The sequence below is a fragment of the Salmo salar genome, chromosome 14, assembly GCF_965601325.2.
Source record: "Salmo salar chromosome 14, fSalSal1, whole genome shotgun sequence".
Classification (NCBI taxonomy): domain Eukaryota; kingdom Metazoa; phylum Chordata; class Actinopteri; order Salmoniformes; family Salmonidae; genus Salmo; species Salmo salar.
In genome coordinates, this window is record NC_138304.1 from 57,957,387 (window position 1) to 57,975,881 (window position 18,495).

General features: G+C 45.1%; 1 protein-coding gene across 2 annotated transcripts in view; it reads right to left on the reverse strand.

Moving 5' to 3' along the window:
- Positions 1-18,495, reverse strand: part of LOC106591048 (protein Niban 1) — a 69,147-nt gene that overhangs the window by 30,733 nt on the left and 19,919 nt on the right. For both annotated transcript variants that reach the window (XM_045694558.2, XM_045694556.2), the window contains 4 exons: positions 12,575-12,703; positions 11,709-11,823; positions 11,225-11,392; positions 7,084-7,199 (listed from right to left, as the gene is read on the reverse strand). In XM_045694558.2, the coding sequence (XP_045550514.1) occupies positions 7,084-7,199; positions 11,225-11,392; positions 11,709-11,823; positions 12,575-12,703 (528 nt within the window). The remainder of the gene's footprint in view (positions 1-7,083; positions 7,200-11,224; positions 11,393-11,708; positions 11,824-12,574; positions 12,704-18,495) is intronic.

Here is an 18,495-nt window from a genome sequence, read left to right on the forward strand (position 1 = left end):
TTTTTTCCCTCATCAATCTACACACGATACTCCATAATCACAAAGTGAAAACAGGTTTTTAGACATTTTTGCAAATGTATTAAAAATAAAAAACAGAAATACATTATTTACATAAGTATTCAGACCCCTTGCTATGAGACACGAAATTGAGCTCAGATGCATCCTGTTTCCATTGATCATCCTTGAGATGTTTCTACAACTTGATTGGAGTCAACCTGTGGTAAATTCAACTGATTGGACATGATTTGGAAAGGCACACACCTGTCTATGTAAGGTCCCACAGTTGACAGTGCATGTCAGAGAAAAAAACAAGCCATGAGGTCGAGGAATTGTCCGTAGAGCTCCGAGACAGGATAGTGTCGAGGCACAGATCTGGGGAAGGGTACGAGAAAATGTCTGCAGCATTGAAGGTCCCAAAGAACACAGTGGCCTCCATCATTCATAAATGGAAGAAGTTTGGAACCACCAAGACTCTTCCTAGAGCTGGCCGCCCGGCCAAACTGAGAAATCAGGGGAGAAGGGCCTTGGTCTGGGAGGTGACCAAGAACCCGATGGTCACTCTGACAGAGCTCCAGAGTTCCTCTGTGGAGATGGGAGAACCTTCCAGAAGGACAACCATCTCTGCAGCACTCTACCATTCAGGCCTTTATGGTAGAGTGACCAGACGGAAGCCACTCCTCAGTAAAAGGCACATGACAGCCCGCTTGGAGTTTGCCAAAAGGCACCTAAAGGACTCTGATCATGAGAAACAAGATTCTCTGATCTGATGAAAGCAAGATTGAACTATTTGGCCTGAATGCCAAGCGTCACGTCTGGAGGAAACCTGGCACCATCCCTACGGTGAAGCATGGTGGTGGCAGCATCATGCTGTGGGGATGTTTTTCAGCGGCAGGGACTGGGAGACTAGTCAGGATTGAGGCAAAGATGAACAGAGCAAAGTACAGAGAGGTCCTTGATGAAAACCTGCTCCAGAGCGCTCAGGACCTTAGACTGGGGTGACGGTTCACCTTCCAACAGGACAACGACCCTAAGCACACAGCCAAGACAACGCAGGAGTGGCTTCGGGACAAGTCTCTGAATGTCCTTGAGTGGCCCAGCCAGAGCCTGATCGAACATCTCTGGAGAAACGTGATAATAGCTGTGCAGCAACGTTCCCCATCCAACCTGACAGAGCTTGAGAGGATCTACAGAGAAGAATGGGAGAAACTCCCCAAATACAGGTGTGCCAAGCTTGTAGCATCATACCAAAGAAGACTAGAGGCTGTAATCACTGCTAAAGGTGCTTCAACAAAGTACTGAGTAAAGGGTCTGAATACTTATTTAAATGTGATATAAGTTTTTTATTTGTAATACATTTGCAAAGTAACCATAACAAAATGTGGAAAAAGTCAAGGGGTCTGAATACTTTCCGACTGCAATGTAATTGGAACAGGAAGTGTAAACTCTAATATAGCCTATTAGCTAGAAAGGTAACTGCAAACACATTTTTGCTAAAAGCAGCTGTTTAGTTGGTTAAACAAAGGTGAGCCATGTGTTGGCAAAGTCAAGAAAGCTTACCAGCAGCCAGCTGCACTTTCCACAGTGGTAGCCTATTTGTGGGTTGTTTTTCAAAACCTACGTCAGATACTCCGGTGAGTGTAATTGGGTCAATATTAGGAGTTGAGAAATACATTTGTCATTATTACATTTTAGTCATTTAGCAGAGCTTTAAACGACGCGCAGCTTATAAAGGCTTCATAAAGCTACATAAATGCACAAATCATCTATAAACGGAGTACGGAGAAAAAAATGTATGAAATGTATGCATTCACTACTGTAAGTCGCTCTGGATAAGAGCGTCTGCTAAATGACTAAAAATGTAAATGTAAAATAAACCGTATGTCATGCTTTATAAAGGGTTCATAGATGTGGCATAACTGTGTGACATATGCACCAATATCAAATGTGACATAAACCACTTGGTTAAATATGACATAAACCTGTGCTTTATAAAGGATGGAATAAGCACAGTTTAATAAAGGCTTTATTAATCATATTAAATTGAGGCTTCACAAAATATTGATGCATCTTGGTAGAACATTGCAATGCCAGGATAGTGGGTTTGATTCCCGGGACCATCCATAAGTAAATATTTATTCACACACAACTGTAAGTCTCTTTGGATAAAAGAGTCTGCTAAATTGTATATATTATATTATAAACTGGGTGGTTCGAGCCCTGAATGCTGATTGGCTGACAGCCGTGGTATATCAGACCGTATACCACGGGTATGACAAAACACTTATTTTTACTGCTCTAATTACGTTGGTAAACAGTTTATAATAGCAATAATGCACCTCAGGAATTTGTGGTATATGGCCAATATTCCAAGGCTAAGGGCTGTGTCCAGGCACTCCGCTCTGTGTCGTGGCTAAGAACAGCCCTTAGCCGTGGTATATTGGCCATATACCACACCCCCTCGGTACTTATTGCTTATTACTCTAAAACCTTTCTAGGACGGCCCAACTTCTTTCCCTCTTGGGTGCATAGACAATATTGGACCTGATCTCAACTTTCCCCAAAATTTGGTAGGGCCTTTTAAAATCTGTTGTTTTTATATTGCCTCGTTTTTTCCCCCAAATGCCGATTTTCTCTGTTTAGTTTTTCAGGTTTTGGATTTCCAAATTTCTTCCTGTTTTCCAGCCAGTCATTTTTTTTTTTACACTTTTTAAATAGAAAAACAACAACTTTTGATTTTCTGTGTTCACAAAAATGCTTAAACCACATCCGGGAAACTTCCATTTTTGAGTGTAAGGTTGGTTGGGCGAAGGTTGGTTGGGCTAAGGTTGGTGCTAGCCCAATTTAGAATGTGTAAGTGTGAACACTTGCTTAGCCCCAGGCTAAAATCTTCCTTCGCTCAGGATGCTCTCAGCCCGGTGCTCAGGAGGCTCTCAGCCCGGTGCTCAGGAGGCTCTCAGCCCTGTCCTCAGGAGGCTCCTGAGCCCGGTGCTCAGGAGGCTCCTGAGCCCGGTGCTCAGGAGGCTCCTGAGCCCGGTGCTCAGGAGGCTCCTGAGCCCGGTGCTCAGGAGGCTCCTGAGCCCGGTGCTCAGGAGGCTCCTGAGCCCGGTGCTCAGGAGGCTCCTGAGCCCGGTGCTCAGGAGGCTCCTGAGCCCGGTGCTCAGGAGGCTCCTGAGCCCGGTGCTCAGGAGGCTCTCAGCCCGGTGCTCAGGAGGCTCTCAGCCCGGTGCTCAGGAGGCTCTCAGCCCGGTGCTCAGGAGGCTCTCAGCCCGGTCCTCAGGAGGCTCTCAGCCCGGTCCTCAGGAGGCTCTCAGCCCGGTGCTCAGGAGGCTCTCAGCCCGGTGCTCAGGAGGCTCTCAGCCCGGTGCTCAGGAGGCTCTCAGCCCGGTGCTCAGGAGGCTCTCAGCCCGGTGCTCAGGAGGCTCTCAGCCCGGTGCTCAGGAGGCTCTCAGCCCGGTGCCCAGGAGGCTCTCAGCCCGGTGCCCAGGAGGCTCTCAGCCCGGTGCCCAGGAGGCTCTCAGCCCGGTGCTCAGGAGGCTCTCAGCCCTGTGCCCACATGCAGTGTGAACGCGCCTTTTTGAATATTTCTGGGGCAGCACAGAAAGGCCCTTATCCAGATGGTGTGACAAAGGCATTTCTTAAAAGACCTGCTAACTTTCTTTGTTGTTACTTTCAAGGTTTTGAACCAACATGCAGTACCTCCAGCAGGCAGAACCATTGGTCCACCAGCTCAGAGACCAGCTACACTATTCACAGCCCTGTGTAATGTTCTATGTAGTTGCATTGCTGAACTTCATGTATTTGTATTGTTTTAAAAATGTACAAATAAAAGGAAATGTATGATTTAAACATGACTTGGTTTATTCGTTTTGTTTCTGTAGGTTGGGGGCTTTCATCAAGGTAAGTGTTTCTTGGTGTAACGTCACCCTCTGGCTATTGAACACACAGCACATATAAGCCTGGGATATCAACTATTCAAAGTTGGCCTTAGCGGGAGTGACCATAGAATTCTATGGAAGTGACCTTACTGAGTAAAGTATTTGTCATCAGGCTATGTCCTTTGCTAGCCAAAACATTCCCCCTGATCGTTACTAGTTAACACAGTCACAAAAGTCATTATGGCTAAACCCTGCCCATTTCCACAATGTATCTTGTTAAAATGTGATTAGAAACTGAACCCTAACTAATGAAGGCCAAGGTCGATGTGTTGGTCCACCAGACCTTCTGTCATTTGGGCAGAAGTGTCTGGAAATTAGATTAGTTCTAATGTGACAAACATGACTTCACTTCAGAGTGTAAGCCGTCCTTCAGCACAACACGTCACCCTTTATAAAGCACATATTTATATCATATTCAACATGATGGGTTATGTCACATTTGACATAGGTGGTTATGTCACACAGTTATGCCACATTTATGAACCCTTTAAAAAAGCATGACATACGGTAATAAACTCAGCAAAAAAATAAACTTCCCTTTTTCAGGACACTGTCTGTCAAAGATAATTCGTAAAAATCCAAATAACTTCACATATCTTCATTGTAAAGGGTTTAAACACTGTTTCCCATGCTTGTTCAATGAACCATAAACAATTAATGAACATGCACCTGTGGAACGGTCGTTAAGAAACTAACAGCTTACAGACGGTAGGCAATTAAGGTCACAGTTATGAAAACTTAGGACACTAAAGAAGCCTTCCTACTGACTCTGAAAAACACCAAAAGAAAGATGCCCAGGGTCCCTGCTCATCTGCGTGAACGTGCCATAGGCATGCTGCAAGGAGGCATGAGGACTGCAGATGTGGCCAGGGCAATAAACTGCAATGTCCGTACTGTGAGACGCCTAAGACAGCACTACAGGGAGACAGGACGGACAGCTGATCGTCCTCGCAGTGGCAGACCACATGTAACAACACCTGCCATCACCGGCAACAACATCGCCTATGGGCACAAACCCACCGTCGCTGGACCAGACAGGACTGGCAAAAAGTGATCTTCACTGACAAGTCGTGGTTTTGTCTCAAAAGGGGTGATGGTCGGATTTGCGTTTATCATCGAAGGAATGAGTGTTACACCGAGGCCTGTACTCTGGAGCGGGATCGATTTGGAGGTGGAGGGTCCGTCAAGGTCTGGGGCGGTGTGTCACAGCATCATCGGACTGAGCTTGTTGTCATTGCAGGCAATCTCAACGCTGTGCGTTACAGGGAAGACATCCTCCTCCCTCATGTAGTACCCTTCCTGCAGGCTCATCTTGACATGACCCTCCAGCATGACAATGCCACCAGCCATACTGCTCCTTCTGTGCGTGATTTCCTGCAAGACATGAATGTCAGTGTTCTGCCATGGCCAGCGAAGAGCCCGGATCTCAATCCCATTGAGCACGTCTGGGACCTGTTGGATCGGAGGGTGAGGGCTAGGGCCATTCCCCCCAGAAATGTCCGGGAACTTGCAGGTGCCTTGGTGGAAGAGTGGGGTAACATCTCACAACAAGAACTGGCAAATCTGGTGCAGTCCATGAGGAGGAGATGCACTGCAGTGCTTAATGCAGCTGGTGGCCACACCAGATACTGACTGTTACTTTTGATTTTTACCCCCCCTTTGTTCAGGCCCACATTATTCAATTTCTGTTAGTCACATGTCTGTGAACTTGTTCAGTTTATGTCTCAGTTGTTGAATCTTGTTATGTTCATACAAATATTTATACATGTTAAGTTTGCTGAAAATAAACGCAGTTGACAGTGAGAGGACGTTTCTTTTTTTGCTGAGTTTAGATACTTTAACACATTTTAGTGCTTATGAAGGCATTATGAAGGCTTTATGAAGCCTTTATAAGCTGAACGTCATTTAAGCGTGACCGAAATAAGATATTCTCCTCTTTTCTACTGTAGGTATGTAATTACCTTTTAGGTTTTTTGAAATGTTTGTTTTAATATCTGTGTTTTTACACATATATTGATTGATTAATTCATATATGAATTTATCTTACGCTATACAAAGATAAATGTACATTTTTCTAAGCTAATCTAATCTGTTAGTTGAAGGAGGCTCGTCACCACCAAAAACATAACGAAGGCTGGTCACCACTAAGAACATAACGAAGGCTGGTCACCACTAAGAACATAACGAAGGCTGGTCACCACCAAAAATACAGTGAAGGCAGGTCACCACCAAAAATACAGTGAAGGCAGGTCACCACCAAAAATACAGTGAAGGCTGGTCACCACCAAAAATACAGTGAATGCTGGTCAACACCAAATATATAGTTGTCCTTTAACTTTCGATACCTATGTATATTTGAACGATTACATTTACTTTTGATACTTAAGTATATTTAAAACCAAAATACTTTTGGACTTTTACTCAAGTAGTATTTTACTGGGTGACTTTCACTTTAGTCATTTTCTATTAAGTTATCTTTACATTTATTCAAGTATAAAAATGTAGTACTTTTTCCCACCACTGGCAAAAACACAACAAAGGCCGGTCACCATCCTATGCTAGTTTATGCTGTTTTTTTTCAGGAGGGAAGTCAATGGTATCACCTGTCAATGATTTTAGATATAAATTATGATTGAAATGGTTTCGCTCTCCAGATCCATCTAACCTTGTCAGATATCCAGACACAGGAAGATCAAATCACAACGCTTCTTTTAATTGTCTACACGTCTAAAAATGTGGGCACAATCAGAATGTTGGACGAGAACAGGACAAAGGACTGATGTTAGAACCAGGTATAAATGGGGCTTTAGAGTCCGAGTCAGAGTTTCCTCTCGTGGCTCTCTTGGTTGGCAGCGGCAGCTTCATGAGTCAGGCTCTGTGTGTGTGATGAGATGACAACAGAAGCAGCACACACTCACACAAACTGTCTCCCTCCGTCTCTGATTTTTCCCTGGAAACTCCCTGGAAACAAGTCGGTGTGTGCGTTTGTGTTTAAGTGTGCATGAGTGTGTTTCAGAGTGTGTTTCAGAGTGTGTTTCAGAGTGTGTTTCAGAGTGTGTTTCAGAGTGAGTTGTGGGCTAGATGCAAAGTCAGTCATTATCTTTGTTGTATGTTGAACAGTGTGTGTATGTGCGGGTTTGGGCATCACCTGCTCCTCACAGCCCACCAGCATGTCCCAGGACTCATAGTGTCCTTTTTCCTGCCGGTAGAAATGTATGGCCTTGAGGAACGCCTGAGACTCACAGGACGACCTTCTCAGAGAATCTGGAGTGAGCGAGAGAGAGAGAGAGAGAGAGAGAGAGAGAGAGAGAGAGAGATGAGAGAGAATGAGAGAGGGAGAGATGAGAGAGGGAGAGATGAGAGAGGGAGAGATGAGAGAGAGAGAGGGAGAGATGAGAGAGATGAGAGAGGAAGAGATGAGAGAGGAAGAGATGAGAGAGGAAGAGAGGGAGCGATGAAGAGAGGGAGAGATGAGAGAGAGAGAGGAAAAGAGAGAATGAGAGATGAGAGAGAGGGAGATGAGAGATGAGAGAGAATGAGAGAGAGAGAGGGAGAGATGAGAGAGGGAGAGATGAGAGAGATGAGAGAGATGAGAGAGAGGAAAAGAGAGAATGAGAGAGAGAGATGAGAGAGGGAGAGAGGGATAGAGAGACAGAGAGACAGAGAGACAGAGAGAGAGAGAGAGAGAGAGAGAGAGAGAGAGAGACAGAGCGATATGAGAGAGGGAGAGAGAGAGAATGAGAGATGAGAGAGAGGAAAAGAGAGAATGAGAGATGAGAGGGAGAGAGAGAGAGATGAGAGAGAGATGAGAGAGGGAGAGAGAGAATATGAGGGAGTGAGTAGTGTAATATTTATCTATGGGATAACTGGTTTGTCTTAAATACTGAAAGAATTGAGTAATGCATCTGAGACAAATGCAAGATATTTTAAACACTTCCCTTTTTGTCACTGTGAAATGTAAATGTGAAACTTGAGAAAAATAAAATTGTGTCAGAGAGAGAGAGAGAGAAGGAAAGAGAGCATGAGCTAGGAATTGGATGTATGTTTTTGTTCTATTTCTGAGCTACATAGTCATTGCATTCTAGTTGGTATTGAGGCAGAGCTAAAAGTGTTGCTGCGCTGTTGACGTAACCCGTTGCTGCTTTGGTTGGTGTTCTGCAGAAGTTGCTAAACGCTAGCCTAACCACTAACTGACAGGCTGGCTCCAGCTTTCTCCCTCACAGGAAGCTAAATGTGTGCTGGGGAGTATTATTAGGTTGTTGCCAAGACAACCGAAGAATAACAACAGTACAACAAAGCAGGCTAGCATGTTTAGCATGAACTGCTCACAATGATCCAAGAGATGGAGGTTTAGTATGGAGGTTTAGTATAGAGGTTTAGTATGGAGGTTTAGTATAGAGGTTTAATATGGAGGTTTAGTATGGAGGTTTAGTATGGAGGTTTAGTATGGAGGTTTAGTGTAGAGGTTTAGTGTAGAGGTTTAGTGTAGAGGTTTAGTGTAGAGGTTTAGTGTAGAGGTTTAGTGTAGAGGTTTAGTATAGAGGTTTAGTATAGAGGTTTAAAACCTCTTACATCTAGACGTTCCGCTAGCGGAACACCTGCTCCAATATCCAATGATGGGCGTGGCGCGCAATACAAAGTCCTCAAAAATCCGAAAACTTCAATTTTTCAAACATATGACTATTTTACACCATTTTAAAGACAAGACTCTCCTTTATCTAACCACACTGTCCAATTTCAAAAAGGCTTTACAGCGAAAGCAAAACATTAGATTATGTCAGCAGAGTACCCAGCCAGAAATAATCAGACACCCATTTTTCAAGCTAGCATATAATGTCACAAAAAACAAAACCACAGCTAAATGCAGCACTAACCTTTGATGATCTTCATCAGATGACACTCCTAGGACATTATGTTATACAATACATGCATGTTTTGTTCAATCAAGTTCATATTTATATAAAAAAACAGCTTTTTACATTAGCATGTGACGTTCAGAACTAGCATACCCACCGAAACTTCCGGTGAATTTACTAAATTACTCACGATAAACGTTCACAAAAAACATAACAATTATTTTAAGAATTATAGATACAGAACTCCTTTATGCAATCGCTATGTCCGATTTTAAAATAGCTTTTCGGTGAAAGCACATTTTGCAATATTCTGAGTAGATAGCTCGCCATCACGGGCTAGCTATTTAGACACCCACCAAGTTTAGCCCTCACCAAAGTCAGATTTACTATAAGAAAAATTGGATTACCTTTGCTGTTCTTCGTCAGAATGCACTCCCAGGACTTCTACTTCAATAACAAATGTTGGTTTGGTTCCAAATAATCCATAGTTATATCCAAATAGCGGCGTTTTGTTGTGCGTTCAAGACACTATCCGAAGGGTGACGAAGGGTTACGCGCCCGACGCGTTTCGTGACAAAAAAATTCAAAATATTCCATTACCGTACTTCGAAGCATGTCAAACGCTGTTTAAAATCAATTTTTCTGCGATTTTTCTCGTAAAAAAGCGATAATATTCCGACCGGGAGTCGTTGTTTTCGTTCAAAGACAGAAAATAAAAACATGGAGTCTCCTCGTGCACGCGCCCTCAGTCTCATTGTTCTCTGATCGACCACTATCCAAATGCGCTACTGTTTTTCAGCCAGGGGCTACAAAGGCATCATTCAGCGTTTTGCCGCCTTCTGAGAGCCGTAGCAAGTGTCATGTTACAGCAGAGATCCTCAGTTTTCAATAAAGAGAGTGTAGAAGGCCAAGGAATGGTCAGAGAGGGCACTTCCTGTAAAGGAATCTCTCAGATTTTGACCTGCCATTTGAGTTCTGTTATACTCACAGACACCATTCAAACAGTTTTAGAAACTTTGGAGTGTTTTCTATCCAAAGCTAATAATTATATGCATATTCTAGTTTCTGGGCAGGAGTAATAATCAGATTAAATCGGGTACGTTTTTTATCCGGCCGTGAAAATACTGCCCCCTATCCATAACAGGCTAATATAGAGATTTAGTGTGGAGGTTTAGTGTAGAGGTTTAGTGTAGAGGTTTAGTGTAGAGGTTTAGTGTAGAGGTTTAGTGTAGAGGTTTAGTGTAGAGGTTTAGTGTAGAGGTTTAGTGTAGAGGTTTAGTGTAGAGGTTTAGTGTAGAGGGTCAGGGTTAGGGTCAGGGTTAGGGTCAGGGTTAGGGTCAGGGTTAGGGTCAGAATCCCAGCTGTAGGGTCAGGGTTAGGGTCAGGGTCAGAACCCCAGGTGTTGGGTCAGGGTCAGGGTTAGGGTCAGAACCCCAGGTGTAGGGTCAGGGTTAGGGTCAGAACCCCAGGTGTAGGGTCAGGGTTAGGGTCAGGGTCAGGGTCAGAACCCCAGGTGTAGGGTCAGGGTTAGGGTTAGGGTCAGGGTTAGAACCCCAGGTGTAGGGTCAGGGTTAGGGTCAGGGTTAGGGTCAGGGTCAGAACCCCAGGTGTAGGGTCAGGGTTAGGGTCAGGGTTAGGGTCAGAACCCCAGGTGTAGGGTCAGGGTCAGGGTCAGAACCCCAGGTGTAGGGTCAGGGTTAGGGTCAGGGTCAGAACCCCAGGTGTAGGGTCAGGGTTAGGGTCAGAACCCCAGGTGTAGGGTCAGGGTTAGGGTCAGGGTCAGGGTTAGGGTCAGAAACCCAGGTGTAGGGTCAGGGTTAGGGTCAGGGTTAGGGTCAGAACCCCAGGTGTAGGGTCAGGGTTAGGGTCAGGGTCCTTACCCCAGGTGTAGGGTCAGGGTTAGGGTCAGGGTTAGGGTCAGAACCCCAGGTGTAGGGTCAGGGTTAGGGTCAGGGTTAGGGTCAGGGTCAAAACCCCAGGTGTAGGGTTAGGGTCAGAACCCCAGGTGTAAGGTCAGGGTTAGGGTCAGGGTTAGGGTCAGAACCCCCGGTGTAGGGTCAGGGTCAGGGTTAGGGTCAGGGTCAGAACCCCAGGTGTAGGGTCAGGGTTAGGGTTAGGGTCAGGGTCAGAACCCCAGGTGTAGGGTCAGGGTTAGGGTCAGAACCCCAGGTGTAGGGTCAGGGTTAGGGTCAGGGTTAGGGTCAGGGTCAGAACCCCAGGTGTAAGGTCAGGGTTAGGGTCAGGGTTAGGGTCAGAACCCCCGGTGTAGGGTCAGGGTCAGGGTCAGGGTCAGAACCCCAGGTGTAGGGTCAGGGTTAGGGTTAGGGTCAGGGTCAGAACCCCAGGTGTAGGGTCAGGGTTAGGGTCAGAACCCCAGGTGTAGGGTTAGGGTCAGGGTCAGGGGTCAGAGTCAGAACCCCAGGTGTAGCGTACCGTGGTTCTGGTGCCTGATGCAGCCCGTGAGGATGGAGAGGAAGGTCGCTCGTCGGTCCTCCTGGGGGAAGCTGAAGTACACGTCTCGTCTGTAGGGCAGTCTGAGGAACACAGGGAACTGACCAGGAGGTACCACTACCATGGGGGGAGATGTCTCCTCCTTCAAACCTAGAGTACAACACGCAGACACAGGGTTAGGGGTCAGGGGTTAGGGGTCAGGGCAGTCTGAGGAACACAGGGAACTGACCAGAAGGTACCAATACCAGTTGTTGATGTGTGCAAGGGTCCCTGGTTCGAGCCCAGGTTGGGGCGAAGAGAGGGACGGAACCTACACCGTTACATGCATAGACATACAATTAACTGATTGATTGAAATGCTGCATTTTCCCCTTGTCTCCCAGTCTCCATGTTGCTATTTCAACAGTCGTGTGCCTCTGTGTTTCAAGAATCTGATGTATCTCTTTAGGCGTTGACCAGACACTCACATTTAGGGTCAGGGAAGGCCTTGTCCACCAGCGCTGTGTACTTCTCCTCGGATGTCAGAACTACGCCCCCTGTTGGTAGGAGTCTCTGTCTGGCCGGAACACCTTTACTGAAGCTCTGTGGAGGGACGAATACGACAACCAATTTATCAATGTCACTGACTATGTGTTAGCCCGCTGAGCTAAAGCCAAGGCATTACCTTAGAAAGCTAACACAACTCTTTAGGTCTCAGGTGAGGTAATCCATCACCCAGTCTGGGGTTTATTCTCCATTACATATGGTCATGTTAAGTCATGTAATGTCGTGTACGGTCATGTTAAGTCATGTAATGTCGTGTACGGTCATGTTAAGTCGTGCACGGTCATGTTAAGTCGTGCACGGTCATGTTAAGTCATGTAATGTCGTGCACGGTCATGTTAAGTCATGCAATGTCGTGCACGGTCATGTTAAGTCATGCAATGTCGTGTACGGTCATGTTAAGTCATGCAATGTCGTGTACGGTCATGTTAAGTCATGCAACGTCGTGTACGGTCATGTTAAGTCATGCAACGTCGTGTACGGTCATGTTAAGTCATGCAACGTCGTGTACGGTCATGTTAAGTCATGCAACGTCGTGTACGGTCATGTTAAGTCATGTAACGCCGTGTACGGTCATGTTACGCCGTGTACGGTCATGTTAAGTCATGTAACGCCGTGTACGGTCATGTTAAGTCATGTAATGCCGTGTACGGTCATGTTAAGTCATGTAATGTCGTGTGCGGTCATGTTAAGTCATGTAATGTCGTGTGCGGTCATGTAATGTCGTGTACGGTCATGTTAAGTCATGTAATGTCGTGTACGGTCATATGTTGGTATGGTGTTGGTTTACCTCCTGGTTGTCATGACACTCCAGGCTGTGATTGGCTCTCATCACCACAAACCTCTCCTTCCACTTCCCGCTGTCGTCATAGTGCAGAACACTGTCCTGATACAGCACTTCCTCTGGCCTAAGGGGCTCCTACAGGAGAGACGCAGGAGGAGGGGTGAGTGAGTTTGGAGTGTGTGTGTGTGTGTGTGTGAAAAAACTAAACTAAATATATTCATATGTCACCAAATAATTGATTAAAATACACTGTTTTGCAATGATGGTCTACAGTAACTTCAACAGCACTGTCTGGGCTAGCACCATGGTGTAGCCGGAGGACAGCTAGCTTCCGTCCTCTGGCTACATTAACTTCAATACAAAACCTAGGAGGCTCGTAGGCCTCACCCTCTTCAATAGACATACATGGTAATTATGACCACTTCCAGAGGACGTCCTCCAACCAAGCTTTTGCAGTATGAACTGACATGTTGTCCATACAATCTTAGAATTAGGATCAGAGAACGAGTTGTATTGTGATTGTGCCACAAAGCATTATGGGGGTTCCATGTGTTGAGAGGCTTGGTGACATTGTTGGATAGAGGTTATGAGTGAAGAGTGATAGCTGAGCATTTTTTTGATATTATAGAATTCAAATTATTCTTTTTTAATTACAGGAGATGGAGGAGGTATATTATAAATTGTTTTCTTGGTTTTAGAATTACATTTTTGTGTCCAGTTAGTGCAATTTACTTCAAATTTGCCTCGCTAACTTCAGTAGCTAGCTAGCTACCAGCACAAGTGTGCAGTTTTCTCCGGCAGAATGGTTTATTTTTATTTAACTAGGCAAGTCAGTTAAGAACAAATTCTTATTTACAATGACGACCTACCAAAAGGCCTCCTACGGGGACGGGGGCTGGGATTTAAAAATAAAAATAAAATATAGGACAAAACACACATCACGACAAGAGAGACAACACAACACTACATAAAGAGCGACCTAAGACAACAACATAGCAAGGCAGCAACACAACATGACAACACAGCATGGTAGCAACACAACATGGTAGCAGCACAAAACATGGTACAAACATTATTGGGGACAGACAACAGCACAAAGGGCAAGAAGGTAGAGACAACAATACATCACGCAAAGCAGCCACAAATGTCAGTAAGAGTGTCCACGATTGAGTCTTTGAATGAAGAGATTGAGATAAAACTGTCCAGTTTGAGTGTTTTTGCAGCTCGTTCCAGTCACTGGCTGCAGCGAACTGAAAAGAGGAGCGACCCAGGGATGTGTGTGCTTTCGGGACCTTTAACAGAATGTGACTGGCAGAATGGGTGTTGGATGAGGGCTGCAGTAGATATCTCAGATAGGGGGGAGTGAGGCCTAAGAGGGTTTTATAAATAAGCATCAACCAGTGGGTCTTGCGACGGGTATACAGAGATGACCAGTTTACAGAATAGAATGCAGAGATGTGTCCTATAAGGAACATTGGTGGCAAATCTGATGGCCGAATGGTAAAGAACATCTAGCCGCTCGAGAGCACCCTTACCTGCCGATCTATAAATTATGTCTCCGTAATCTAGCATGGGTAGGATGGTCATCTGAGTCAGGGTTACTTTGGCAGCTGGGGTGAGAGAGGAGCGATTACAATAGAGGAAACCAAGTCTGGATTTAACTTTAGCCTGCAGGTTTTATATGTGCTGAGAGAAGGACAGTGTACCGTCTAGACATACTCCCAAGTATTTGTATGAGGTGACTACCTCAAGCTCTAAACCCTCAGAGGTAATAATCACACCTGTGGGGAGAGGGGCATTCTTCTTACCAAACCAATTGAGCTTTGTTTTGGAGGTGTTCAGAACAAGGTTAAGGGTAGAGATAGCTTGTTGGACACTAAGAAAGCTTTGTTGTAGAGCATTTAACACAAAATCCGATGAGGGGTCAGCGGAGTATAAGACTGTATCATCTACATATAAATGGATGAGAGAGCTTCCTACTGCCTGATCTATGTTGTTGATATAAATTGAGAAGAGCGTGGGGCCTAGGATCGAGCCTTGGGGTACACCCTTAGTGACAGGCAGTGGCTGAGATTTTCTGACTTTATACACTGCACTATTTGAGAGAGGTAGTTAGCAAACCAGGCCAAAGAGCCCTCAGAGACACCAATACTCCTTAGCCAGCCTACAAGAATGGAATGGTCTACCGTATCAAAAGCTTTGGCCATGTCAATAAAAATAGCAGCACAATATTGCTTAGAATCAAGGGCAATGGTGACATCATTGAGGACCTTTAAGGTTGCAGTGACACATCCATAACCTGAGCGGAAACCAGATTGCATACCAGAGAGAATACTAGAGACATCAAGAAAGCCAGTCAGTTGATTATTGACAAGTTTTTCCAACACTTTTGATAAACAGGGCAAAATAGAAATGGGCCTATAACAGTTAGGATCAGCTTGATCTCCCCCTTTAAATAAAGGACGAACCGTGGCTGCCTTCCAATCAATTTACTTTTTCACCCCGGAGGTTTTATCTGGACATGGTTCGTCAGGACTTCAAACAGCCGAAGCTAAGTAACATTAACATGATGCCTTCTAATTGCAGTCGTTGTACTTATAATATACAGGAGAACGATCGCCTTACGGCAAGGATAGCTGTGCTGCAAGCCCAGCTTCAGACGCAATCGTTAGGCAAGGGTAATTTCAGTGTAGGAAAGGATGAAACAGCGTCTGTGCCACCAGTAAGTACAGATAGTAACGTTAGATAGTAACGTTAGTATAAACCCCCGCACGGTCCCCGCAGCCGGACAACTTTCTCATGGCTTCTGGAGGGAAACGCTGTAGGAATGCTCAACCGGTGTCGCTTATTCAGCCGACAGAAACTTTCAACCGGTTCTCCCCATTAAGCGAGTCGGAGTCGGAGGCCGAGACTTCTCTGGTCTCTACTCCTCCCGTTGTGGGGTCTGAGACGCCGACGGCTCCCACCATTAGCTCTGACAAATTGAAAACCCTAGTCATTGGCGACTCCATTACCCGCAGTATTAGACTTAAAACTAATCATCCAGCGATCATACACTGTTTACCAGGGGGCAGGGCTACCGACGGTAAGGCTAATCTAAAGACGGTGCTGGCTAAAGCTAAAACTGGCGAGTGTAGAGAGTATAGAGATATTGCTATCCACGTCGGCACCAACGATGTTAGGATGAAACAGTCAGAGGTCACCAAGCGCAACATAGCTTCAGCGTGTAAATCAGCTAGAAAGATGTGTCGGCATCGATTAATTGTCTCTGGCCCCCTCCCAGTTAGGGGGAGTGATGAGCTCTATAGCAGAGTCTCACAACTCAATCGCTGGTTGAAAACTGTTTTCTGCCCCTCCCAAAAGATAGAATTTGTAGATAATTGGCCCTCTTTCTGGGACTCACCCACAAACAGGACCAAGCCTGGCCTGTTGAGGAGTGACGGACTCCATCCTAGCTGGAGGGGTGCTCTCATCTTATCTACGAACATAGACAGGGCTCTAACTCCTCTAGCTCCACAATGAAATAGGGTGCAGGCCAGGCAGCAGGCTGTTAGCCAGCCTGCCAGCTTAGTGGAGTCTGCCACTAGCACAGTCAGCGTAGTCAGCTCAGCTTTCCCCATTGAGACCGTGTCTGTGCCTCGATCTAGGTTGGGCAAAATTAAAAATGGCGGTGTTCGCTTTAGCAATCTCACTAGTATAAAGACCTCCTCCATTCCTGCCATTATTGAAAGAGATTGTGATACCTCACATCTCAAAATTGGGTTACTTAATGTTAGATCCCTCACTTCCAAGGCAGTTATAGTCAATGAACTAATCACTGATCATAATCTTGATGTGATTGGCCTGACTGAAACATGGCTTAAGCCTGATGAATTTACTGTGTTAAATGAGGCCTCACCCCCTGGTTACACTAGTGACCATACCCCCCGTGCATCCGGCAAAGGCGGAGGTTTTGCTAACATTTACGATAGCAAATTTCAATTTACAAAAAAAAAAAACAATGACATTTTCGTCTTTTGAGCTTCTAGTCATGAAATCTATGCAGCCTACTCACTCACTTTTTATAGCTACTGTTTACAGGCCTCCTGGGCCATATGCAGTGTTCCTCACTGAGTTCCCTGAATTCCTATCGGATCTTGTAGTCATAGCAGATAATATTCTAATTTTTGGTGACTTTAACATTCACATGGAAAAGTCCACAGACCCACTCCAAAAGGCTTTCGGAGCCATCATCGACTCAGTGGGTTTTGTCCAACATGTCTCCTCATAATCCTGGACTATCGGACCACCATTTTATTACGTTTGCAATCGCAACAAATAATCTGCTCAGACCCCAACCAAGGAGCATTAAAAGTCGTGCTAAAATTCTCAGACAACCCAAAGATTCCTTGACGCCCTTCCAGACTCCCTCTGCCTACCCAAGGACGTCAGAGGACAAAAATCAGTTAACCACCTAACCGAGGAACTCAATTTAACCTTGCGCAATACCCTAGATGCAGTTGCACCCCTAAAAACATCTGTCATAAGAAACTAGCTCCCTGGTATACAGAAAATACACGAGCTCTGAAGCAAGCTTCCAGAAAATTGGAACGGAAATGGCGCCACACCAAACTGGAAGTCTTCCGACTAGCTTGGAAAGACAGTACCGTGCAGTATCGAAGAGCCCTCACTGCTGCTCGATCATCCCATTTTTCCAACTTAATTGAGGAAAATAAGAACAATCCGAAATTTCTTTTTGATACTGTCGCAAAGCTAACTAAAAAGCAGCCTTCGCAAATGGAGGATGGCTTTCACTTCAGCAGTAATACATTTATGAACTTCTTTGAGGAAAAGATCATGATCATTAGAAAGCAAATTACAGACTCCTCTTTAAATCTGGGTATTCCTCCAAAGCTCCATTGTCCTGAGTCTACACAACTCTGCCAGGACCTAGGATCAAGGGAGATACTAAAGTGTTTTAGTACTATATCTCTTGACACAATGATGAAAATAATCATGGCCTCCAAACCCTCAAGCTGCATACTGGACCCTATTCCAACTAAACTACTGAAAGAGCTGCTTCCTGTGCTTGGCCCTCCTATGTTGAACATAATAAACGGCTCTCTATCCACCGGATGTGTACCAAGCTCACTAAAAGTGGCAGTAATAAAGCCTCTCTTGAAAAAGCCGAATCTTGATCCAGAAATTATAAAAAACTATCGGCCTATATCGAATCTTCCATTCCTCTCAAAAATGTTAGAAAAAGCTGTTGCACAGCAACTCACTGCCTTCCTGAAGACAAACAATGTATACGAAACGCTTCAGTCTGGTTTTAGACCCCATCATAGCACTGAGCCTGCACTTGTGAAGGTGGTAAATGACCTTTTAATGACGTCAGACCGAGGCTCTGCATCTGTCCTCGTGCTCCTAGATCTTAGTGCCGCTTTTGATACCATCGATCACCACATTCTTTTGGAGAGATTGGAAACCCAAATTGGTCTACATGGACAAGTTCTGGCCTGGTTTAGATCTTATCTGTCGGAAAGATATCAGTTTGTCTCTGTGGATGGTTTGACCTCTGACAAATCAACTGTAAATGTTGGTGTTCCCCAAGGCTCCGTTTTAGGACTGCTATTGTTTTCACTATATATTTTACCTCTTGGTGATGTCATTCAGAAACAGAAAGTTAACTTTCACTGCCATGCGGACAATACACAGCTGTACATTTCGATGAAACATGGTGAAGCCCCAAAATCGCCCTCCCTGGAATCCTGTGTTTCAGACATAAGGAAGTGGATGGCTGCAAATGTTCTACTCTTAAACTCGGACAAAACAGAGATGCTTGTTCTAAGTCCCAACAAACAAACAATGAGATCTTCTGTTGAATCTGACAATTAATCTTGATGGTTGTACTGTCATCACAAATAAAACTGTGAAGGACCCCGGCG